The 24,324-nt window shown below is 47.4% G+C and overlaps 1 protein-coding gene across 2 annotated transcripts in view; it reads right to left on the bottom strand.

Moving 5' to 3' along the window:
• fras1 (Fraser extracellular matrix complex subunit 1) overlaps positions 1 to 24,324 on the bottom strand; it is a 144,409-nt gene that overhangs the window by 15,000 nt on the left and 105,085 nt on the right. For both annotated transcript variants that reach the window (XM_023958905.2, XM_023958906.2), the window contains 21 exons: positions 19,455 to 19,608; positions 18,380 to 18,643; positions 17,746 to 17,934; positions 16,371 to 16,490; positions 14,121 to 14,300; positions 13,078 to 13,202; positions 10,947 to 11,087; positions 9,341 to 9,568; positions 8,256 to 8,369; positions 7,144 to 7,294; positions 5,954 to 6,113; positions 5,666 to 5,834; positions 5,352 to 5,598; positions 3,958 to 4,302; positions 3,412 to 3,572; positions 3,154 to 3,301; positions 1,887 to 2,092; positions 1,567 to 1,723; positions 1,242 to 1,442; positions 973 to 1,160; positions 598 to 873 (listed from right to left, as the gene is read on the bottom strand). In XM_023958905.2, the coding sequence (XP_023814673.1) occupies positions 598 to 873; positions 973 to 1,160; positions 1,242 to 1,442; positions 1,567 to 1,723; positions 1,887 to 2,092; positions 3,154 to 3,301; positions 3,412 to 3,572; positions 3,958 to 4,302; positions 5,352 to 5,598; positions 5,666 to 5,834; positions 5,954 to 6,113; positions 7,144 to 7,294; positions 8,256 to 8,369; positions 9,341 to 9,568; positions 10,947 to 11,087; positions 13,078 to 13,202; positions 14,121 to 14,300; positions 16,371 to 16,490; positions 17,746 to 17,934; positions 18,380 to 18,643; positions 19,455 to 19,608 (3,924 nt within the window). The remainder of the gene's footprint in view (positions 1 to 597; positions 874 to 972; positions 1,161 to 1,241; positions 1,443 to 1,566; positions 1,724 to 1,886; positions 2,093 to 3,153; positions 3,302 to 3,411; positions 3,573 to 3,957; positions 4,303 to 5,351; positions 5,599 to 5,665; positions 5,835 to 5,953; positions 6,114 to 7,143; positions 7,295 to 8,255; positions 8,370 to 9,340; positions 9,569 to 10,946; positions 11,088 to 13,077; positions 13,203 to 14,120; positions 14,301 to 16,370; positions 16,491 to 17,745; positions 17,935 to 18,379; positions 18,644 to 19,454; positions 19,609 to 24,324) is intronic.

Raw genomic sequence — 24,324 nt, 5'->3', positions numbered from 1 at the left:
GAAGATAGACGCCAAGTAGCGTCTACACTGCCGCAAAGAAATAATGACGGACATTTTAAAATATCCCCCAACCAAGCAGCAGTTGGAGCTACTGGTGTTTGATATATTCATGTTTTCTTTGTTTGATTCTGACAAGCGCGTAAATACTTGCTCTCTTCTTCTGAGTGAAAAGCGACTTCAAGAAGCGTAAAGTTGCGCAGCGCCACCTTGTGTACAGGAGTATTTCTGTTTTACATTAAGCGCCATCTAATGTCAGGGAATGAAATTGCATGTTCGCTCGGCTCATCGTCAGTGAAAATCGCCTGGGTGTGAACACAAAAAACGTGGCGAATAACGCCTGGCGAATATTCGTCCCGGTGTGTACGAGCCTTTAGTCATGTTGGGTTTTGGTGTTTGGTGATGAAGGTTCTAGCTCTCATCCATCCCACCTCAACTGTTTCCTGGTTCCTGATTAGTGAGACCCTCTTTTTGTTTTATTTCTTGGTTTTCAGGTGGAAGTTATGTCACTTTTTAGTTTGTCATGCTTAACTTGGGTTTCTTCCTAAAAGCCTCTAACGTTGGATTCTTCACAGCAGCTTTTTTCAGGAAGGTTCCGACCTTGTGGTTGACGCTGGTGTAGGGCGTGGTGTCAGTCACGGTCTCAAAGGGGGAGCGTGCCCCGCTGGTGTCGGTGGGGGCTGCCACTTCCCAGGAGAAGTGCACCTCCGTTTGGTTGATCCCCGCTTCCTCACAGAGCTCCTTCATCACCGAGTACTTGGGGTGGTGGGAGTCGCAGGGCGTGACACACACCAGAGGGTAACCTGGAGGGGGGGTCCTCTTACTGCCCTCTTTGGTTACCTCCAGTACGTGATCATAGTCAGCCAGAGAGACCACCTAGCAAAGGGTAGGGGGGGGTGTAATGGACACGTGTTTACCCAAAAACTGCATACCATTGGATTTTGAGTGAAGTTATCTCTCTGTCAGCTTTCTTACTATAGGTGGGGCAGGAAGGATCAGACTGCCTGCAGCCTCCTGGTCCAGGATGGTCACTGTTGCCATGGAGATCTCCCCAAGCATTGCCTCCACAGGGTCATCAGGGCCAAGAACAAGGGAGAAGGACTCGTGCCACTCCCTGTCCTCGTTAGACAGAACCTCCACTTGAAACAGGGCGTGGTCCATTCCTGCCAGACCAAGTAAGAGGATGAGACTCTGCTGATGCCAAAACCTTCCCCGAGAAATGTCAGGGTGTCTTAGGCACCGACCCGGACTAAATTTGAGAACCCGGCTCTTTGGGTTGTAGTCAAGTCCGGACTGGGCTGAGCCGTCCCGGGTGCTACAGCGGATTTTGGATGTTCGATCCAGATCCCCCTGGCGGATCACCTTGATGCTGAGCACCTCAACACCATCAGGACCGGGGGGCTCTCTGACCTGGTATGACGCCTGCTCAAACTGGATGGTGGGAGCTGAAGGGACAGGGAAGGAAAGGGGACAAAAACCAGAAGCTCCTTTCCATCCGTTGCTTTTCATTCACAGAGAAACAAAACGCTAAGAGACCCTTTAGTTGAAAGACAAAGTTTCACTGCATACCATCTTCATCATTGGTGATGGTGATGGTGACGATGTCATTGAGGCCCACCATGGCACCGCTCCAGTGGTCACCCAGAGGTGTCCCCAGATGCAGCTGGAAGTCCTCGTCAGGCTCGAAAACCGAGTCGTCGCTGATGTGAAGAGTGCAGTTTTTCACCTGGAGGACAGAGCCACAGTCTTTAAGTTCCAGGGACAGAAAAGACCATGGAATGAAGGAACAAATGAATAAAGATGATTAAATGCTAACTGAACCTTAACTAATCCTACAGTTAAAACATATTTGGAGCTCTAAGTCACAAACTTTATCAAATTATTTCCACCTTTTCTCCTTTCAGGAAAGTGATTCTTGACTCGTCCGTGTTCCTTCTTTCCTCAAAGTCGTCCATCACCGCGGCGGACATGGTTCGGGTAAAGCAGCGCACCGACGACCTGAAGGACAGGTCACCAGTCCGGATAATGGGGACGTGGAGGATGCCGTCCTTCTCCTTTACTGTGTAGAGACTCTTCTCAAACTGCATGCTGGGAACTGAAAAAGAGAACAGCTCTTGTTCCAGCTTCTGGACACACAAGTGTTGTATATTACAATCAACATAACAAAGACAGAGTCAGGAGGCAAAATGCATCAACAGAGAGAGGAGTCTTAGAAGTTAGGATGAGCGGAGACTCAGCAAGCTGTTACAGAAAATGGTTTCTAGCACGTTCTTGTAGCATTATTCTGATGGAGGACATTTATAAAAACAATTCAGATTAAAACTGCAATTCTATCCTAGTTTTTGCTTAAAAACAGCATCATCCTGATTAAAAGACCTCTGGAGACGCGTTGAGAACAGATCAGCTGAGGATTGCAGTGGGATTCCAAAGAGTCTTTAAAAATGTCTAACAATGTTTTTAAAACGACATTACTTAATGTCAGCATCTACAGAGAGGAGAATCATCAAATGAGGACTCCGTCTGTGGTCTTCTGTCCCACAGAGCGTCCGTCATGGACATGATCTCGTCAGTGACGTTTCTAACGATCCTGGAAACTTTAAAACCTCCGTCCTCCTCGTCTGCAGGTGAAACTACGTAAAGGAGGCCATCTTTGAACCTGGTCTAGAAGGACTGATGTCCTGTGGACCCAGACTCTTTTCAAATGGACTGTTTCAGTCTGTGGTCACATGAGTCCAAATGTGATGTTGATGGTCATCCCTGACATCGTGCCCTGGGCGCTAAAGAGGGGGCAGGTTTCTGAAGTGATCTGCTGGAATCCACAGGTCTTAGGTGTAACTGCAGGACTGAGAGCCCGCTGGCCTCCTTCTCCATACATCCCAGCACTCTGGACAGGAACTGGACCAACTTCAACACCAAAAGTTCAGAAACTCTCATATCTTTATCATACTGTGTACTGTGGTCACTGTGGTCACCATGGTAACCGTGCTCCTGTCTAATGACTGAGACCTGCAGCAGCATCGCATTTGACTTGAGCTTAATGAGTGGATAAAAAGAGTCACATGTAGATATTTGCTGTTCTGCTGGGGCTATTAAACAGTCCTAAAAGTTTTCATTTTATCCCAACGGGTCATGGAAGTGAGGTGTTACTGCACGCACTGTCCTGGAAGGTGTCGCTGATGACCACGCTGGCTTCATAGGGCTCCTGGAGGACAGCGCCCTGAGGGGAACTGAGAAACACCACGAAGGACTCGGCCCCCTCGATGGCAGGGCTCTGGATGTCGTCCATGATGGTCAGGCTGCAAGTCTGATATGCAGAACGCAGAGCTTCAGATGGGCTGTTCGGGTCATATCAATCACATTATCCGGCTCCGCTGTGTCTGCACACATCGGAACGCTGGGAGCAGAGAAACCCACCTCCACAGTTCTTCCTGCTTTAAACTCCACCTTCTTGGAACTGGGGATGTAGTCGACCCCCGGGCTGGCTGAAGGGGGGTCTGAGGGTCTGGTGGCACACCACACAGAGGTCAGAGAGGACAGGTCACTGCCATGTCGCAGCACTGGAATCTCTATGGTGCCTGGAGAGGGAGGACAATAGGAAAGGAGGGTGGAACCAATGGAAAAGGTGGTGTTTCTGTGCTGCTGAAGAAGTGACAGCAGAGTGATGACAAGCAGCTTCGTTAGACGTTCAAAGACTGTCACCGCGTTCTCATTTTCCACTCATTTAACCGTGGATGCTGATAGCACTAAAGGGAACCGTCTGAGACAGGAGCTTGGACTGACTGTTGGGTGTGGACATTCTGAGGCAGCAGGAGAGGCTGCACAGAGGTGTCCAGGTCAAAGACAAAATGTCCGTCTGTGTGGCGTTTCTGACCACCCATCAGTGACGTGAACCCTCTCCCAGCCGTCTCAGGAGCCGGTCACCTCACTGATCTTCCAGAACAGAAGTGAATGTTTTCATACCAGCGTCCTCGCTGAAAGTAAAGGTGGCGTTCCCCAGCGACACCGTCGATGCATCGTTGGGCCCGTCGATGACCACCTTGGCCACGACCACATCTCCCACTCGAGCGTTTTCGGACACATCTGACAGCACCAGCTCAAACTCTTCTGACAGCTCGTACTCGCTGTCATCGATGAGCTTCACGTCACAGGTGGACATGCTGACGCCGGGCCCCAGGATGACGCGGCTGTCCGTGCCCATGCCGCGGCTCTTGAAGTCCGAGCCGGACTCCAGAGCGTGAAGGCTGCTGCCCTGAGCGGACCGGGCCACGGTGTAGCAAAGGGCCGACACGGTGCTGGAGGTGTCCCCTGAAGGGAAGGAGAGGGAGGAGCCTGTGACGTCTTTGGACTGTTTCTGGTGGTGATCTGACAGCTGAAAGCGGGCAGTTGGCTCTGCTGCTTTTTGCTTATATTTGAGTATTATACTTTATTCTGCTGCATTTCTGTTTCACTTCTCCCACTAAACTATAGAGGCTCCTAAGTTCTAACCGCCTGTTCGTAAAGCTCTACTCGTGTGCAAAGACATTTGGTCCCAATTCTTCCTCTGGAATCTCTTATATGAATAAAATCTAAAAGTTTTCCACAGGAAATGTTTGAGACCAAACTTGAATCCAAACTGTTCCTCCATTATCGTGCGGAAGTATCTGCCCAGCTGCCTTTTTTATTCAGTTGGTTTCTGTTTTATAATCTGTTCGTGTGTCTTCTGTGCTTTTTATGTTAACATAGTGTATTCTGCTTTGCTTGTTCGGCACTTTGGGCTCCTTGTCTGGTGGTGGAAGCTGCTCTAGAAATGAATAAATGGAATGAATGTTGGTGTTTATTAGAATTAGACCACCACAAACTCAACGGTGCCAGTCATTCAGAATTCAGAACGTACTATAAATGAGAGGCGTGTGGTTATCACCAATGCTGCAGCAGATCAACACCGCCTTATCAGTCCTTTTGCTTTCCAGGTCTAGTACAGCTTATAAAAACTGCTTTAACACCACCTTGAGATGGAGATGAAGATGGAGGATTTTCCAATTGTATCTGTTTTGATTGTATTGACTACATGATGCATCTTGGAGACATTTTCTTGCTTGCTAATAGGATCTTCCTGAAAAGTTCACGCACTTCACTATGATGTCATCATATGCCAATTTATATCTTAATAAAAACTATTTTTTTCTCCTTATGCGTTCCTGTAGCAGCAGCAGCTTATAAGTGTTAAACAAATGCTTTGGTGCTATTGGTTAGAATCAAACGATATCTTTCCTGGATTCTTTTTAGGATTAGGTAATATTTACATTTTAAGAAGGAAAAAAGTTCCTGCATAGTTTAAAAAAACAACTCTTTTCTTGGTTTAGCCGTGTGCATACCTGTCCTCTCCACGGGGGCGGCGAAGACACCGCTGCTTTCGTTGACGTGGTAGGTCTTCTTGTCAAACTGCAGAGTGGGCTCGTCTTCGGTGTCGTTGATGTGAACCGCAGCCCGAGTGTTCCTGCCCAGCAGGGCGTACACCGGCATGCTCAGCTCCACGTGGAAGCTCTCCATCCCTTCAAACTGCTTGTCGTCGTTGATGATGATGTTGCACACCTTGGTGTCTTCGCGCTCATCAAACTGAACCTGTGGAGTGGACTGGATTAGGGGGAGTTAATGGAAGTGTGCAGGTGTTTCTCTGCAGCTCGTGTACCTGTCCAGCATACTCCACATAATCCTGCTGGTCCAGCCGGGATCCAGAGCCGCTGCTGGAAACAGCACTGCCCTGCTCAGTGCGGCACAGCACAATGGCGTACTGGTTGAGATTGCCGGTACGCTTCACGGTCACAGCTACGGTGCCGGCCTTCTCACTCACGTTGTAGCTGAAGGAACAGCAGAGGACAAGGCGTGTTTGAGAGCCGGCACGGTTTGGCTGCTTCACATCTGAAGGAAGCGCAGCGCGGGGTGTTGGGGCTTTGTTTCAGCTGACATGAACACACACCTCCTATGCTGAAAGCTGATGAGGGACCACTGGATGTGGAAGACGTTGTCACTGACCACGTTGGGTTTGCTGTCTTTGACCAGGAACTTGAAGTTATCCATTGTATCTAGGATGTTCTCCTCATGCAGCACGTAGCGGATCAGACCAAGGTTGACGTCGGCTACAAAGAGCCAAGAACACAAAATTAGTCTGAATTTACCTGCCTGGCATGTCCCGGTATGTGGTTTTCACATATATGTGCATTAGCATGACCAAACTATGTCTGCCTGTTGTGTCTCAGTTAGATCGCCTAACCGTTTTCGTCCAGAGCCAGATGTGACCGCTCCCGTACGGTTTTTGTGGTTACAATAATGCCCACAGCAGGTACAAAGGGTTATGCAGTGGAAAAAGATGTAGCAACAGCTTGAACACTTTTGCTCAGCTTCTCCAATCACCAGGCCCGATTTCAAATGTCAGATTTGCAAGAAGTTGAGATTTACAGTAACATTTAGTCACTGAAGAATGCACAGGAAACAGTTGAAAGGGCAGAAACGTTTAGATTCTATTCGGAACTGAAACTTTACCTTCAGAGTCACGCAGAGAAAGAAGAAACCCAAGAGGACGAGGAGCACAGATGGTCTCACTGCTTCACCAGTACTACTTTTATTTATTTGTAAGAAACTGAGTGAATCCACACAGAGGTTTAAAAGCAGAGACTCTGGGATGACAGCTCGGTTTTGGTCCTCTCTGGTTGGACTATGAGAGCACCTCTTTTCTTCACCAACTAGAAAACATTGTGAACATCTCACAGTCAATCAAAACTCTTTCTTGTCAGATGAGCAATCGTGTTTTTATAGACTGACTGAATGTCTACATCAAACATCCTAATCATTATCTTTGTGCATCACAGATGGAGGCCTTGGCTCCTGGTCATAAGCATGGTGGAGCACCAACACCAGGGTGGTCCTGCTTCACAAACACCCCACACTGCCTAAGTCTGTAGGATAAGATACCAGAGGTTAAGACCTCAGAGTTTGGATTTGTCACGAGGGGCTTTGTTTGTTCGACCGAACCATAACCGTCCAGAAACATGCCAGTTTCAGTGAATCATCTGAAGAGGACATGGTAATGATGACCACTCATTTCTATTAGTATTGAGAAACTACAGTTTTAGCCTGCCATCCTGATGAAGGGGAACTGCTGGGGTCTACCTTGTGTGAAGGTGCTGATGGGGCTTCCAGGTCTTAGTTTGCTCTCCAGGAAGCCTTTCTTAGGCGCTGTGGTAACCTCGTACACCAGCTGTCCATCCTCCGTGTCAGGGTCCATGGTCAGCAGCTCTTTCTTGGTGATGAGGTTGGTGGCCTGACCAACATTAAACAGAAATGTACATCAGCATCCTTTCAACCACATCATCTCTGTTCCCCCTTTCAACATGTTCAAACATCTCCATCTGCTTTCCTGCATGGATCTCCAGAACATCTAGGATCTGTTCCTCTGATGGATTCAGTCCTGATCCATTCTGGTCCCAAAGAGAACCTGTCCATCACCACAGCAAACAAGCTCAAAGCTGAGACTTGGTGCAGTCCCACCTCCACCTTGACCTCCTCTTTCACACCTACAGGACATCTCCAGACGTCCTCCTCTAAACCACAGCTCCTCTCTCTGGATCCTGTCCTGGACTTTCCCTAGATCTACAAAGACACCATGCAGCTGCTTCGGACCTTCTCTCTTCCTTGACTCATCATCTTATTCCTCAGTAACGTCTCTAACCTGTTCTTCAAAACGGATACCAGAACGTTTCTGCTCCGTTGTGCAGACATCCTCTCACTAACAGTCCAATCAGAAACCTTTATCTCCTCTTCAAAACGCCTTCATACCTCAACAGGTCTGGACCAACTGCCTTTCTATTCTTCTCTCCTCTTCTTCCTCACCTTATCCTTATTGATCTTTGCTACCTGCTGCTCCACAACATCCACCTCTTCTCCTCTGTGCTCTCTAACCTGTTCCTCATTCATCAGCTCTTCAAAGTTCTCTGTCCACACTTGTAGAACCTGTCAACACTTCTCCTTGTCTGATTTTGATCACCATAACCTGCTGTACATCCTTCCATTTCCCGCCTCACTGTACAGATCCACCTCTGTTTGTTAAAACAAAGCCTTTAAAGGTCGATGGACACGTAAAACACTTGAACTGAGTCCCTCTGCAATGGTCCGAGGTTTCCGTCGGGCTCATGCTGAACCTTCATTACTAACAAACACCAGTTATTATCTATGACTAAAGACATCTGAACCAAGTTGTACTGGTAGAAAACAGAAAGCTGCACCTTGGAGTCCATGTACTCCAGCCACTGCAGTCCCAGATTGGTGACGATTCGAGGCGTCCCGTCATCAACCGGCAAAATTTCAATTTTGAACTTTTGAGGAGCAGCTGTCACAATCTGAAGGGAAAAACAGTTGATGAGAGACATTTCTGAAGATGCTCAGTTTCAACAGTTTCAATAATAAAAGATCGTCTCCTTTAAATGTCCGTAATGCTTTGTCAGTGTGTCAGAATCAAAATAAAACAAAACTGGAAAAAGAAATGAAAGTACCTAAAGAAGATAGAAATAAAGAATTGGATGGATGGATTTCAAAATGCACAAGTGAATCTGCCAACAACAAATAACTAATATAAATCTAAATAAATACATAAAAATAAGACACTAGAAAGACGTAGAGGACAACGTCTAAGAGAGACAGTACACTGGAACACTTCTGAAGAACCCGTTATGTCCAGGCTAACAGTTGTGTTCCACACTTTAAAATGACACACAACTGTCATGTGTGTGAGGGTACAAGCAAGGTTTGAAACTGAAACACAGAACTAGAGAAAGAACATGTCTGAAGAGGCTCATGTGCCACAGGAGAGAGGTCAGGAATAGAGCAGACCCCCCCATCACGTCTGGGCTTGTGGACAAGCTTCAAACGCAGAAGGTACCTCTAGCAAACAAGCTAACACATGAACTAGCAGCACAAGTTCATGAACATTTGATTAAAATAGAAATGTTTGTTAAAAGAAAGAAAGAAACAGCCAGACGTGTCTTTTTCCCAAAACCTCATTGAACCAAAGGCAGTAAAAGCACCACGTCCAGCCGCTCACCTGTTTCCATTCCAACTCTACACACAGAGACTTGATTAGGAGGTTGAGGGTTGAGTTTCCACACTTCCTCCAGAGGTTACAGGATGTTTTGTATTCTGAGTGTGGTCTAGGGGTCGGGGGGGGGGGTTGTTAAAATGAATCCCAAAGGCTGATGGGGGGGGCACGCTTCTTTTCTTCAAACCTAAGTTGCACACCCATCCCTTCTCTGGCTCAAACCAGATCTTACAATGGGAGCAAACACAAGAACATACCCCAAACACTGAAACCAACCTCTTTGCCGCCTTCCTCCACCATGAAGAGAAGGTTGGTGCTATCGGTCAACGTGAAGGTAAAGCGGTCTTTGAGCGAGTTGGAGCCATCGTGGTTGTAGCTGATGTGGTTTTGGTAGATGTCCTCCATGGTGAAGCTGCTGGTTTGTCTGTAGTGCTGCCCGTTGCTGGTGCGTTCAACGGTGCCGTGGCGAGGGGGCTGGACAATGGTGAAGGTGATGGAGTCCGCCTGCACAAGACCCAGTAAAAAAGAACCATAAACACAATGAGACGTATTCAGAAGAGTGGATGGAGACCCTGAGGAAGACCCACAGCATTCTGGAGAGACTTGACTGGCACGTGATTGCCTCAGAGTCCCCCCAGAGGAGCTGGAGGAACTTGCTTCTCTGGCAAGACCAGGAGCCATGGTTCACATCACATCTAAGCCTGGGGGATCAGTGTCCCTGTGGTAGGGGTTCTGTTCCTTGCCCTCGGGCTCCGGCCTTCTCCGAAATTCCAACATTGGGTGAGCCTGGTCGGGCCATGTTTACAACACTCCTTGTGGACCCCCACTTCTCTTGAGCGTCTTCCTCCTGGGTTGGGGTGGGCGGCCCCTGCCTCGCTCTCTAGTGGACCTCCTGCGGGGTGAGCAGGTGGCTGCTCGGGGCTTGTCTCCCTTGGGGGGCCCAGGCTCGTGCCTGGGGTTAGGGTGGGGGGATGCTCAGAACTCCTGGGTGGTGGTGGGCAACTTGTGTGGGGCTGGGGGGGCTCTCCCGGGGCACGTTGGGCCCTCCAGGCGTGGCGGGGGGGCTGCTCTTCTGGTTGGGCTGGAGCTTGCACTTTCTGTCCCCCTGTGCTTCCCTGTTGTCTGGCGTTGGGGGCCCCTGTGGGCAGTCCTGCTGGACCTGGCCTGGATGGCGGATGTGATTGGCCGGCTGCGGTTTTCCTCTATCTACCATACCTTCTGCTTTGGCAGGGGCCTTGGTGTGGGGATGATTGGGCACTATCCCTCTTTTTAGTTTTTTACATTCCATCATCCACTCCAGCAGAACATATGAGACTGAAATAACTCCATAAAGAACCACCTGAGCACAGGTGTCAGCTCACCTTTGCACTAACAGTTTGTGTGACAGAATGAAATGCTTTACACGTGTTGGTTTGTGTGCATGTGTGTGCGAACTGTTGTTGTGTTATGTACATGTTGACATGATTGTATGTGAAGATTTGTGGAGCCAACAGGTATGTCTGTTACACCTGAGTGGACAGGCCCCGCCCCTTTTAGACCAACATTTACACCAGACAGTAATGATGATAAACTTTCAGCAACTTGTTGCTTTATTAGTCTAAATGACAAAATGGGTTTATTCAAATATACACCTTCTGTGTCAGAAGATTCATAACCCTTATTGTAGCAGTGAAATACAGTACAGACCAAAAGTTTGGACACACCTTCCCATTCATTTGAATGAGAAGGTGTGTCCAAACTTTTGGTCTGTACTGTATGTCCAACTCAAGAGGCCTTCAGCTCTCATCTGTCTGCTCAGCTGTTGGACAGGACAAGTTGAAAAAAAGGAAGTGGAAAATGAGAGAATGTGAATCAAAGCATGTGTGAGGAGTGGCTGTCCTACCTCTGTGTCCACATCAGTGGCTTTCAGCTCAAACTCGGTGATAGTCTTCCTCACGCCCTCCTGCACCCTCATGCCCGGGACCTGAAGCAGAGGCAGTGAGTCGTCCACCGGCTTGATGGTGATGTAGAAGGTCTGAGCCACCTGAAGACGGCAAGAACTTTGTTTCATTGATCTGTTTCAGCCTTCATCCATCCATTATTTTACAGAACAACATGTATTCTAGTCAGAATATGTAGAACAGGCCAGATCCAGGCCTGGAGGGCTGACCTCCTGCTGGTTTTCCAAAATCCTGCCTGATCTGCTGCTGATTACCTGGATCAGGTGTGTTCAGCCAATAAGGAGCTTCAACGGCAGGTTGGAAAACATGTAGGACACTGGCCCCCCAGTCCTGCATCTGGGCTCCCCCGCTGTAGAAGGATGTGGTCTGAACCACAGCGTGGGTACCGGTGAGGTTCTGACCAACATTTGTCCAACTTCCACTGAAAGCTTGTTGTCTGAATCAGACGACAAACCCGCTGTCTATGCGTGTGTATGCGCATGTGTTTGTGTGTGTGTTGGGGGGGGTGCAGTTTCACCATGGAGGACATCACTTTGGAATCGCTTCACGTTTGACATTTTTCAGTCTTTGTGGGTCTGATTATCAGCTGCTACATTAATTAAAGATCCTGATCTGAAACCTAATCAGCAGCTGGCAAAGACACTTGAGAACCAAGGGCCAGTTGTTCAAAGGTAAGATGATCGGATTTTGGTGATCGGATTGGATCAAATCTAGAAAATGGGTTGTTCAAAAGGGGAAGAAGGAATCTGAAATCAGATTAGATCACAGAATCCAAAAAAACTGGATTATCCTGATCCCAATAGGGGGTCGGATTTAAAGGTGGATTCCAGGAGGGAAATGTAGAAAAACTTTAAAATTGGTCTAATAATACAATTGTTTCATTTAGTGTTTATGCTTTTATTTATATTTTGCACTTGACTTGTGTAACGGTTGTAACAGTGATAAAGTAGATACAGTAGACATAGGCTACCAGTTAAGCTATTCAGTAAAGTCAAAACAACCAAAGCAGAACTGCAGATCCTCCTAAAAGCAGAGCCTGGAAATGCTGCTCTCTCCTCCTCAGATTAAAAAACTCCCTGAACATTCTTTATTTTGTTAACTATTGGACATTTAGCCATTTTATCTAAGACGTTTTCAAAATATCCACAATGTATTTGTTAATGTATATTTGTTTTTATTTTTTGTGACTCAGATGAGGGGTCATAAAAGAAATTATGAATGGAAGTGGATGTTTGTAATTTTTGTGTTTTGTCTCAGAATAACAAACTCTCACAGTGACCCCATGTTGGCTCTTCTACCTGTTCTTCACATAGCTGGTAGCCCGTGTTGTGATATGTTCTCCCATTTAGAGCACAGGTAATCTGGATTTGGTAATCTTGAAAACTGTGTATCTGGATCAGGGTGATCCAGTCCAATGTTGCTTTGAAAAACTGGCATAAAAGTAAGACGGATTACCTGATCCTGCATAGGAGGAAATGTGATTTTTCAAATCCGGATCATTTTGATCCAGATTAAACTTTTTGAACAACTGGCCCCAAATGATTAGATTCTCAATGGAACTTTAATTTTTTTATAACTACGTATCTCCCAAGTTTTGTTAAACAGAGCAAATCCTTTTTGACAGCTTTTCCTAACATCCTAGCTTCATTTTGGATGCTTACATTATTTTACATGTAGAAACATACAACACCCTAACCCTGTTAAAACTCTCTGCTCTGTTTGACAGCACCTGGAAAATGTTTGTGAAAAAATGACATTTTCATAGGGGGGCAAATAATGAATGTCCTGGAGATGGTCAGAGGGGCCGTCCTGGCAGCCACGCCTCCGTCTGTCTGCCCCGGGGCAGCTGTGGCTGCAGCAGTAGCTACCATCACCAAGTAGGAATGAATGATTGACACACTGAAGGAAAAGCAGATCAATTATATCCATTATTATTATAATTATTATTTTTTGGGTTCTTATGCTTGTAAATCTGTCAGTGCCTCATCGGACACAAACCCGCTTCCACACCTGCCAGCAGGTAAAGGCTTCAGAACCTCACCTCTACACTCGACAGGCTCTGGCCTCGCTCACCTCATTGGTGCCGTCAGACACAGTGAAGGAGAACTGGTCTGCATGCTTCTCTTCCTCACTGGTGTGGACGTACTGGATGCTGCGTGACGCCAGATCCGCCTGTGTGAACGAGCTGATCCTGGTGCCTGGAGAGAACAGAAGAGGCTGCAGATAGAGACCAGCTTCTCCTTGGTCCTTCTCCCACAGCCTCCTGGGGCCAGGAGGACTCTGGTCCAGAGTGAAATCAGATTCAGATCTCTGTTGTGAGGTTCACTGACTAATCTACGGTTGCAGGGGGTCGTTAGGGATGCTCTGGGCAGGTTAGATGACCAGCAAATACATTTAAGCTTTTAAATCCCATCCCCTGTATTTGGAAGGAAACTGGGCAGTTGGAGAAAGAAAGCTTCCCCACCAGAAGAACCCTCAGGAGAACCAAACTCTGTACGAACAATTATCTGAATCCGACGATGATGAGCTTTCAGTCAAAGCCCTCCTGAAGCGGGCGGGCCACATGGAGCTGAGATAGCAGCTGAGGCTGGAGAGCAGGTGCAGCCTCTCCACCGCTCCAGCTGGACGCTGAGGACAACAAGCTTCTGGACTCGACCTGCACGGTTTGTTGGCTGACGACCATGAAGGACCCCTAGCTCCATCCCACTGGTGGAGCCAGAGGAACCAGCAGGATGTACAGGAGGCACCCAGAGATCATGTCACTGTGTTACAAGGAGCCACAAGCAAAACTAGAGAAACACATGATGTGGGTTGACTACACTACCCAGAATGCCTAGAAGAGGCAGCGGCAGATGTGTCAGAGGGCATGATGGGAAGTTTTTCAAGTGAATTGTGCTGTTGTTTATGTGCTGCAATAATCAGAAAGAGTATAAATTGACCGACAAGTCAGACGGTGTTCAACTCCTTCACAATAATGCTCACCATTGTTGTTACACAACAAACACAAAACCACACATCCTCAGATGTTGTTGAAGCACAGTAGGTTTTAGGCTCCTGACTGCAGCCGTGTAACGTGACCAGACAGGAAACCGACGGCAGCTCTGATGGCGTCCTACCTGGATTGGCTGCGTGTTCCAGGTGACCCAGACTGGTCTGCTTGGTGATGCGGTAGACGAGCTCGCTGGGCTCGCTGTCCTGGTCACTGGCTGACAGCTGCATGGTGGTCAGTTTCTTCATGGAGTTTTCATCGAGGACCAGGCCTTTGTTGACCCCCACAGAGGGGGGGAGACGATCCTCTGCATGACAGCAGAAAGTTAGCCCCACACCCAAGACATGTCCTTCTTTTGGCAAAAAGATTTGGAAAAGGACTGTGCAGCCAAACAGTGGAATAGATGAGAGGATGAATGAAAAAGGAGAAATGTTTGTGAGATCTGCAGAAACCGATTCCTGAAGACTGAAAACGAAGCTTTAGGTAGGTGGAGGGTGTCTGCAGAAAATGTCCATAAGCCCTCACAGCCACCACCCCCCCACCCCCCACCGCTCCTGAGTGGGGGGGCACACAGCCATTAGGTTGTGTTGTTCAGGTGAGGGGCGGGTCAATCACAGGGCATAGAAAGAATTCACTAGTTCTAAGCCTAACAGAAGCAGGCTTTTCATTCCTAAATAGTTAAACCATAAAATGATTCTGCTGTCAGTGAACAAAAAGCTCTTTACTTCATGATTGATACCTAAGGATTCTTCATTCTGTCTGATAAAGTTATGAACTGGATAATGATAAATCATGTGATAAAATGGTTACGGTGGAACAGGGGTGGGATTATAGATTATAGAAGTTCGCTTCCTTCCACTTCCTTTCAAGCAATATTTAATTGGATGTCTAATGATCCCAAATTTGATACGTCTTTTTATGAATGGATAACTGATGATTGTATTATTCCTGTTTGATTGCTTGAAATAAACCATTTCAAATCAAATCAAAATCAGATTGATAGAAAGAGTTCTTAGTTTAGCTTCTTCTATCAGCACCACTCTGTAACATTTCTAAGCACAAGCAGAAAAAAAGAACCTTTTGGTATCTGTTTTTTAACAAACTCTGTGTTTGGTATTATGACCATGATCCAAGTCTGGAGAAAACAGTCCAGATGAATATTCCACCACCGCCGTGCCCTGAACCTGGTGTGATGTTTCTGCTCATGGGCTTTATTGTCTTCCTTCTACAGGTTTCCTACTTTTTGTAAGCAGTGATGTGCAGAAAGGTTTGTGGCTGATGCGTCTTTTTCAGAGTCAGATGTACAAATATGTAAATCCAACAAATCAAATCCTGTCTGGTCTCAGCATTCTGCCACACCTCAGTGCAGCTGAAGCTGGATCCTAACACTGAATAAGTCATGGATTAAATCTGTCTAAAATGGATAATCATTTGAATAAAGCATTACGTTTTGGGCATTCACTTAGTTAGCATAAAGTTAACCTAGGTATTGCGCCGTTCAAGGTGTTGCCTCACCTGCCAGTCGACTGAAACTGAAGAGGAAACATCCCAGAGATTTAGAGGATAAAATGGTTAAAATGCTTAGAATCATACTGAAGATGCATACTGTATATAGCACAAGTTGGTGGATAAATATGTATTTTATCGTTAGTTTACATCTGATGATGGCAGGTGAGGATGCTGACAGGGGAGGCAACGCCTGACCTGCCTCATCCAAAGCCTAAATAAGGCAAGCTGCCATCATTAAACCTGAGTGGGATCCTGTTTTATTTAAAAGAAACCACAATAACCTTCTGCAGTCTGAAATGCAGCTTTACTGTTTTTAACATTTCAGAGCAGTTTGTGAAGATGAAGATGCTGGAAAATGTTTGGCTTTTTAACGGCAGAAAATTCGTTTGGAAATGTTTGATGGCAACTTCCAGATGTGCATGCAGCAACATCTGCTGCTTCTGAACGGCACAGGACCCAGAAAGCTCACAGCTGCTGTCATCAAGTGTCTTTGATTAGCTGGACATGCTAACACGTGTAACTGCACCAGAGCTCATGAGGATCTGGGTTGTGACCCTCAGATGAACCATGTTATCCAGGAGAAGTAGAGCCTCAGCAGCAGCATGTTTGAACTCTCTTTATTCTAACTAAACAGGGAAATCTTCATCATCTTTGTTCTTACGTCCCTCTAAAAAGGTGACGTTTGACACAATAACTTTTGCTGCAAACTGTAAAATCAGCTTCTCATGAAAGTTTTTAATTACAAAATATCTGATTTGTAAAAACCTGACTGACGAAGAACCTCTAACCCTGACTTCCACTGAAGGACTCAGCTGCATCTGCACTCAGCGCCAGAAGAAAACAAATCTGAGGTGTGAGGAAGACCCACCGAGTACGCTGATGAAGAAGGACTGATCGATCAGTTTGTTGCCTTCAGGATCGACCAGGTTAAACATGAAGGACAGGCTGCCCCCCTTCTCTCCTTTCTCGTGGCGGTATTGCAGCAGACCTGCGAAGGGAAGATGTCCGAGTCAGCACTTGGTGAGCCTCAGCAGACAGATGGACCAGCATCACGCTGCAGCTCCACCCATCCAAGCTGCATCCTCCCACAGCCAGAGCTTCTGGCCTTTAGCCACGGAGACACCAGGGCCAATCAAAATCTCCTTTGTGTCGGGTTTCAAACTCTTGTTCTTTTTATCTGAACTTGTCCAACAGCAGAGCAGACAGAGGAGAGCTGAAGGCCTCTGGTGTTGCACATATTTTACTGCTCCAACAGGCGGTTCTGGGTCTTTTGACACACTAGGAGTGTATTTGTATAAACCCCTTTTGTTATTTAGGCAAAACTCTATTTATTATTTATATATATATGATGTTTACAGAGGTGGAGGTGGGGGGGGGGGGGGGGTCAATCATTAAGCAACGAGACGCTGGAGGATCATCATCATTACTGTCTGGTGTAAATGTTAGTCAAAAGGGGCGGGGCCTATTTACACACACACACCCAGGTGTTGCCAACATACCTGTTGACTCCAAAAATGTTCACATACAAACATGTCAACATGTACTCAACACAACAACAGTTCACACACACATGCACACAAACCAACACATGTAAAGCATTTCATTCTGTCACACAAACAAGGTGAGCTGATACCTGTGCTCAGGTCGGTCTTTATGTTCTGCTGGAGTGGATGATGGAATGTAAAAGGAGGGTGAGTGTCCGGCCGTGCCCACACCAAGACCCCCACCGAAGCGGGAGCGATAACCCCCCCCCCCCCCCCCCCCCCCGATAGAGGGAATCCGCCCACCAGAGGAGCATGGAGAGTGCAGGCCCCAACCCAGCCCCCCGGAGAGCCCCCCAGACGAGCAGCCCACCACCATCCATTAGTTCCGGGCATACCCTCTCCCAAACCCCAGGCACGAGCCAGGGCCCCCCAAGCGAGACCCCCCATGCACCAGGCAAACACCCGCCCACCCCGTGGGGGGTCAGGAAGATAGCAAAGGAGGGGCTGCCCACCTCCGCCCATGAGGAGGTGGGCGGTTCCAAGAATCAGTGAAGTGACAGAATAAAACCTTTCACCACCTTTCTCTCTTTGATGTGTAAGTTAGAGGAGTGCTGGGTCAGCAGTGATGTTGGTATGAGTGGAACAGCAGCGGTAGAGCCAGCAGAGGGAAATGATGTGGAACACTTCACCGTTTCAAATTCTTTCAAGACGAGAAATGATGAGTTTATTGAACAAAGCAGAAGTTAAGCAGACACAGACCTGCGTTGACGTCCTCCTGGGTGAAGCTCTGAATGGGACCTTTGACAGAAAGCGCCTGGGCTCGGCCGTTCCTGCTGAGCAGCAGTGTGCCGGCGGGCGGGTCTTTGGTCAGGACGTACCGCAGCTTCACGCTGTCTGAGTCGATGTCGGAGCCCTTCAGGTTTTGTTCTGTGATGCCAGATGTCGATCCTGAGAGCACACCATAGTTCAATCCGCTGTAGACTGCTTTAGTCAAAAAGCATCCATTTCCAGATTTCCATCCACAGCAGAAACTCCGCCCCCGTGCCTCACATCCAGTGCTGAGGAACCTCCTCAAGCCAAAAGCAGCTTGTTTCTGGTTTAAGACCATTTTGGTTCAGAAAGCTGCTGCTTGACCACAGAGCTAAACAAACCACAGTTTACTGGGAGACTAGTGCCAATGTTGACTTGGAGCTCCGTTCACCTGAACACAAACTAGCTTCACATGTCTGCTTAGAAAAGATGACGAGTTTGCCTGCAACTCAAACCCAAAATAGATAGCTGAAGCCCGAACCCAGGAGTTTCTTCCAAACTTTTCCTGAGAGACTTAAGAAGTCCGGCGGTTTTCATGAGATCCGGGAGGAACTGTCTCATCTTTGAGGACTTTCTGTCTCACCTGCTGGAAGCTGCAAGCCTCTGTTGACGGTCATGCGGGGCCCCTCGCTGCGCCTCGCGTCCATGGTGAAGTGCAGGCGGCCTGTGCGGGTGTGGACGCCGTTTGTGAGGCTGAAACCCATTTCATCGGAACCCACATTGACCGTGTCGGGTGTGTAGACCAGCAGCTGGTCCAAAATGTCCTGGTAGGTGAAGGTGGACCCCTGAGACAGCACGCGGCCTTTCTCCAGTGGCTGCGAGTAGAACTGCCGTCTGCGCAGTTTTCCTGAGGAAACAGAAGACCGACCACTGAACCTCTAAGGTGGGGGGTGGGGGGTCAAGCTAATATAGCTCTACAAACCTAAAGCACACAAAAAGGCCACATTTCTACAGATTGCAGTTATTCCATTGGCTCCTGTCATTTGGCTTCTAACAGTGATAGCCCAGAGCGAGGAGGGCGGAGCTAGTTGCTGCAGTCAGATGACTGCTTGAATGAAAACGTTCTGCTGGTTTGAAACTGTTTTGCATTTTCAAAGGTTGTCTGCATTCACTAGTAGCCAGGGACTCATTTTTTTCAGGTCCAGCAGAGAAGAAAGCCTCATCTGTTTCCTGGAGCAATGGTAGGATGTCTGCATGACTTCTGCTTAAGCTCAGAATCTGTCTTTAACCATTTAAGTGATATTTCCCAGCATGCCTCTGTCAGCACATGTGAATGTGCAGAGGACACATGCTGTATTGTTGGTGTCAATCCTCCTGTCATTAGATATTTTGTAGGAGGAGACACTTAATAGACTTAAGGCAGTTCTTGTTTGTACAAGAAAAGGAGAAGCTAGTTGCAAATTTTTCTACATTTATTTTCCTTTATATAAAATGAACTTTCTTATCAGTTTACTTTATTCATTTCATTTAGTACTGAGTATTAAGACTGATTTCCTCATTTATGTTTTGCATCCCCAGCATTGTCTATCTTTGCAACATGAATGCATTTCCTCTCCTAACTTAAGCTGTCATAAGAAACGGTGTTTCTAAAAAGACGTTTTAGGAAAAGAAAGCATTTGGAAGCAGAAACCTCCTTTAAGGAGTGAACATGTTCTCACCATAGGTGGGAATCCTGATGATGGTGAAGAGGATGTCGTTCTCCGGCGTGTCTTTGGCGAGGACGCTCAGAGAAGAGTTGGTGATGACAACTCCAGACTTTTCCTCCACATGGATGCTGTTGGCCGACATTATCAGCTCACTGTTCTCTTTACTCTGTTGTGGGGGGAAACAAAAGCGTTGCAGTTTGATCCTGCTTTTCCTGTTGCTACCGTTTTGCTCACATCATAAGACAACAGTTCCAGACACACCGTCAGCTTCACCCACTCAGATTCAAGTTCAGAAGAAACAGAGAGGCAGCAGCTGAGCAGCTCCAGTGGTTTCTCCTGCAGATCAGCGACAGACGGTTGAAGAAGAATGAGATTCTGCTGGACCATCTCAGCACAGCATTTATGACCATTTGATCCAGCAGTGAAACCCAGGGAAGGGGGTTCGCCCCCATCGTCTGGCAAAACGTGAAGAATCTTTCCAAAAAAGGTCCAAACTCCTCAGAGGAGGAGCAGGGGGCTCAGATCTTTCTTGTAGAGAATGTCTATGTAACCCTTGTGCTATCCTAGGCACTTTACCATTGGGAGTTGGGTCATCTAGACCCATTAGACAGTGCTCTGAACCTTTTTTCTTCAATGATTTGTGATCTTCACTGGTGTCCATGGATTACATGAAATCTTTCCACCTTTATCCACCTTTGTCATGGTAGGGAGAACACCTCAATGGAAGGGGGGGGTCATCTACGATAGCACAAGGGTTATGGGGACCAGTTCTGCTCCTCATGACCCACTGGAGACAGTGGGACTCCCGGACGTCCACCATCATGTCTTTGGTCTTGGGGCTGTTCAGAAGAATGTGGTCCTAGTACTCCCCCTCTTGACCACACCTCAGTGTCACCTGTATATTCTGAATGTGGCAGGACTCTAAGTAGTGTTTACAGTCTGATGTGAACAGAAAATAAGTCCAAACAGTTGCAGGTGGAGCCCCCAGTGCTGCTGTCAAACCCCACAGACAGTTTATGGAGACCAGAAGTCTTAATCAGGTGAAGAGACTGGACCGGGAAGGAGCTGGACAGGGAGGTGAGCAGCTTGGCTCGCATTTTCAGGAGCTGGAGATCAGGACTGGAGCTGAGAGTGTGAGGAACAAAGCGGGCAGGCAGGAATAGAGAGGGAACACTGGACGATCTGGCATTGTGTAGGGAATGAGCTGGGTGTTTATACTGCAGGTGTGTTAATGGAAACAGGTGAGTAGGGGGTGGGATCAGGGGAGGAGGCGACTCTTCACCCAACTCCACCAGCACGGGAGAGGGGCAGACAGACAGGAACAGGGCACATGGCCTGTATGCAGGCTGGAGGATGATCTGATCTGTTAGGTGATGGGGGAGGGGGGTGGGCCTTGAACAGTACAATTAGACAGAACCATGACTGACTTCCCCAGAAATTACTGTCCAAGCCTTTGGATGCTGGGAAAGACAGAGATGAGTAACGCTGAAACTCGTTCTCTTAAACAAGAAACCCGTAAGTTGGAAAGAGAATGGCGCCGCTCTGGTTCAGAGCAGTCTCTGGATATCTGGAAACATAGCCTATTAAATTATAAAAAAGCTCTGCGTAGAGCTAGAAGCCAGTACTATTCAACCTTAATATCAGAGAATGGAAACAATCCAAGATTTCTTTTTAGCACTATAGCTAAATTAACTCGCAGTTCACATTACATCTGAGCCGGGGGTGTCTGGTCCCTGGGGGGTGGGTTCTGGTCCTTGCTCCTGAATGCTGGGCCCCGCCAAATTTCCAACTGTGGCCGAGCCTGGTCGGGCCATATTTACAACACCCCTTGTGGGCCCTCTTTTTTTTCCCCGGGGTTCCCCCCTCCTGGGCGGGGGCGGCGGGCCCCCTGCCTCGCTCCTCCCTGGACCAACCGTGGGCCAGGCGGGTGGCTGCCTGGAGTGCGGAGCGGGTCTCCCTTGGGGGGTCCTGGCTCGTACCTGGGGTTGGGGCGGGGGGATGCCCGGAACTCCTGGGTGGTGGTGGGGTGCTCGTTTGGGGCTGTGGGCGTCCTTCTCCGGTGGGGCCCTGCGTTGGGTTCTCCCGGCGCGGCGGGGGGGCTGCTCTCCTGGTTGGGCTGGGGCGGCGCTCTCTTTCCCTCCGTGCCTCCCTGGCCTCTGGCTTTGGGGGCCTTGCGGCGGCCCTGCTGGCCCTGGCCTGGGTGGCGGGCTTGGTCGCCCGGGCGGCGGTTGTTCCCTGCCGGTTCCCGTGTGGCGTTGGGGGGATTCCGGCTGCCGCTGCTGCTGCGGTGGGGGTCTTGGGGTGGGGATGGCTGGGCACTCTCCCTCCTTCTTTCCACGTTCCACCATCCATTTTAGAAGAACATAAACACTCACCTGAGCACAGGTGTTAGCTCACCTTTGCACTAATAGTTTGCATGACTGAATGACTGAAATATTTCACACTAGTTGGTTTTAAGGCATAAGTATGCGTGTGAACACTATCTGTTTTGTGTACATGTCGACAGGTGGACATTTTTGCAGCTAGCAGGTGTGTTTATAACATTTGAGTGTGTGTGTGGACGGGCCCCGCCCTTTTTGTACTGCATTTGAACCTTTTTTTCTTTTTTTTTTTTCTTCTAACTTGTCCTGTCCAACAGCTAGGCAGACAGATGAGAGCTGAGGGCCTCTTGGGTTGGACATATTTTACTTTAACAAGAGGGGTTATTAATCTTCAGACAAACCAAAGGTATGTCTGAATAAACCCCTTTTGTAATTGAGGCCAAACTTTATTAATTTCAAACATGTCTGAAAATCTTTGGTGTTGGACCGGACGGAAAAGGAAAGAGGGGAAGAAGAGAGAGGGACGTTAGAGAGAGGGGGGGTAGGGGGTGATAATAGGAGGGGAAGGGGGATAAGACCATGAAGCAGCATAAAGCAGCAAGTTTACTGGTTGTTAATCATTATGGTAAGGTTCAAATGAAAAAAAAAAACAAAAAAAAAGGGCGGAGCCTGTCCACACACACACTCAAATGTTATAAACACACCTGTTAGTTGCAAAAATGTCCACCTGTCGACATGTACACAAAACAGATAGTGTTCACACGCATACTTATGCCTTAAAACCAACTAGTGTGAAATATTTCACACTAGTTGGTTTTGAACCTTACCATAATGATTAACAACCAGTAAACTTGTTGCTTTATGCTGCTTCATGGTCTTATCCCCCTTCCCCTCCTATTATCACCCCCCTACCCCCCCTCTCTCTAGCGTCCCTCTCTCTTCTTCCCTTCTTTCCTTTTCCGTCCGGTCCAACACCAAAGATTTTCAAACATGATTGAAATTAATAAAGTTTGGCCTCAATTACAAAAGGGGTTTATTCAGACATACCTCTGGTTTGTCTGAAGATTAATAACCCCTCTTGTTAAAGTAAAATATGTCCAACACAAGAGGCCCTCAGCTCTCATCTGTCTGCCCAGCTGTTGGACAGGACAAGTTAAAAATAAATAAATAAATAAATAAATAAATAAATAAATAAATAAATAAATAAATAAATAAATAAACTCGCAGTCAGAGCTCAGTAGAACCACATGTTCCTGTTTCTCTCAGCTCTGATGATTTTCTTACATTTTTCGATAGTAAAATCTCAAATATTAGACATAAGTTAAATCAAGTTATTCCTACTATCAGTCCAGAACAGGCTGAAGCGGTAGAAATGGAGGCATCCATAGAAACCTCTGTAACATTAGACTGCTTCACTGCTGTGGATCAAGCGGAAATAACATCAATTATTACGTCCTCCAAATCCTCAACGTGTCTGTTAGACCCAATTCCCACTAGACTTTTTAAAGAAACTTTTCCCCTAATTAATGATCCCATATTAACAATGATAAATGCCTCTCTGGAAACGGGTTACGTGCCACAGTCTTTTAAATATGCAGTTGTTAAACCTCTTCTTTAAAAGCCCAGTTTGGATCCTAGCATCTTGGTCAACTATAGACCGATATCAAACCTGCCCTTTATTTCTAAAATCCTAGAAAGAGTTGTACTTAAGCAGCTTTACTGCCACCTACAGGACAACAGCCACTTTGAAGACTTTCAGTCGGGGTTTAGACCCCACCACAGTACGGAAACTGCACTAGTTAGAGTCTCTAATGACTTGTTATAGGCCTCAGAAAAGGGACTACTTTCTATTCTGGTCCTATTGGACCTCAGTGCAGCCTTTGACACTATCGACCACGGTATTTTACTCCATAGATTAGAGCAGGACATAGGGATCAGAGGATCTGCTCTCCAGTGGTTTAAATCCTATCTGTCCGATAGGTATCAGTTCGTTAATGTAAATGGCCATTCCTCTCAGTGCACTCGAGTCAACTATGGAGTCCCACAGGGCTCAGTCTTGGGACCGATCCTGTTTACGCTTTATATGCTACCCCTAGGAAACATAATCAGGAAACACAGCATTAATTTTCATTGTTATGCCGACGATACGCAGTTGTATTTATCCATGAAGCCTGACCAGAATGACCAGATAGAGAAACTGAATGCCTACATCAGTGACATCAAGACCTGGATGACAATTAATGACCTCCTCTTGAACCCAGAAAAAACTGAGGTCATTATACAATATATATATAAATTTATACTGTATTCATCCCTCAATGGGGAAATTCTTCTCTGCATTTGACCCATCCCCTGGGGGAGCGGTGAGCTGCAGCTGAACTGCGCTCGGGAGGCAGTAGTGTTGAGGGCCTTGCCTAAGGACCCCCACTGGGTGATGTTAACTGCTCGCCATTGATATGGTAATAGCCCCCCCCCAGTACCATTGCTTATTCCCCTCCGGGAATCGAACCCTGGATTCCTGCATGGTAGCTTGTCACCTTACCAACCGAGCTACCCAGCCA

The sequence above is a fragment of the Oryzias latipes genome, chromosome 9 (assembly GCF_053564925.1).
Source record: "Oryzias latipes strain Hd-rR chromosome 9, Olatipes_Hd-rR_3.1".
NCBI lineage: Eukaryota > Metazoa > Chordata > Actinopteri > Beloniformes > Adrianichthyidae > Oryzias > Oryzias latipes.
Note: the sequence above shows the minus strand (reverse complement) of the source record. Positions and strands in the feature narration are given on the sequence as shown.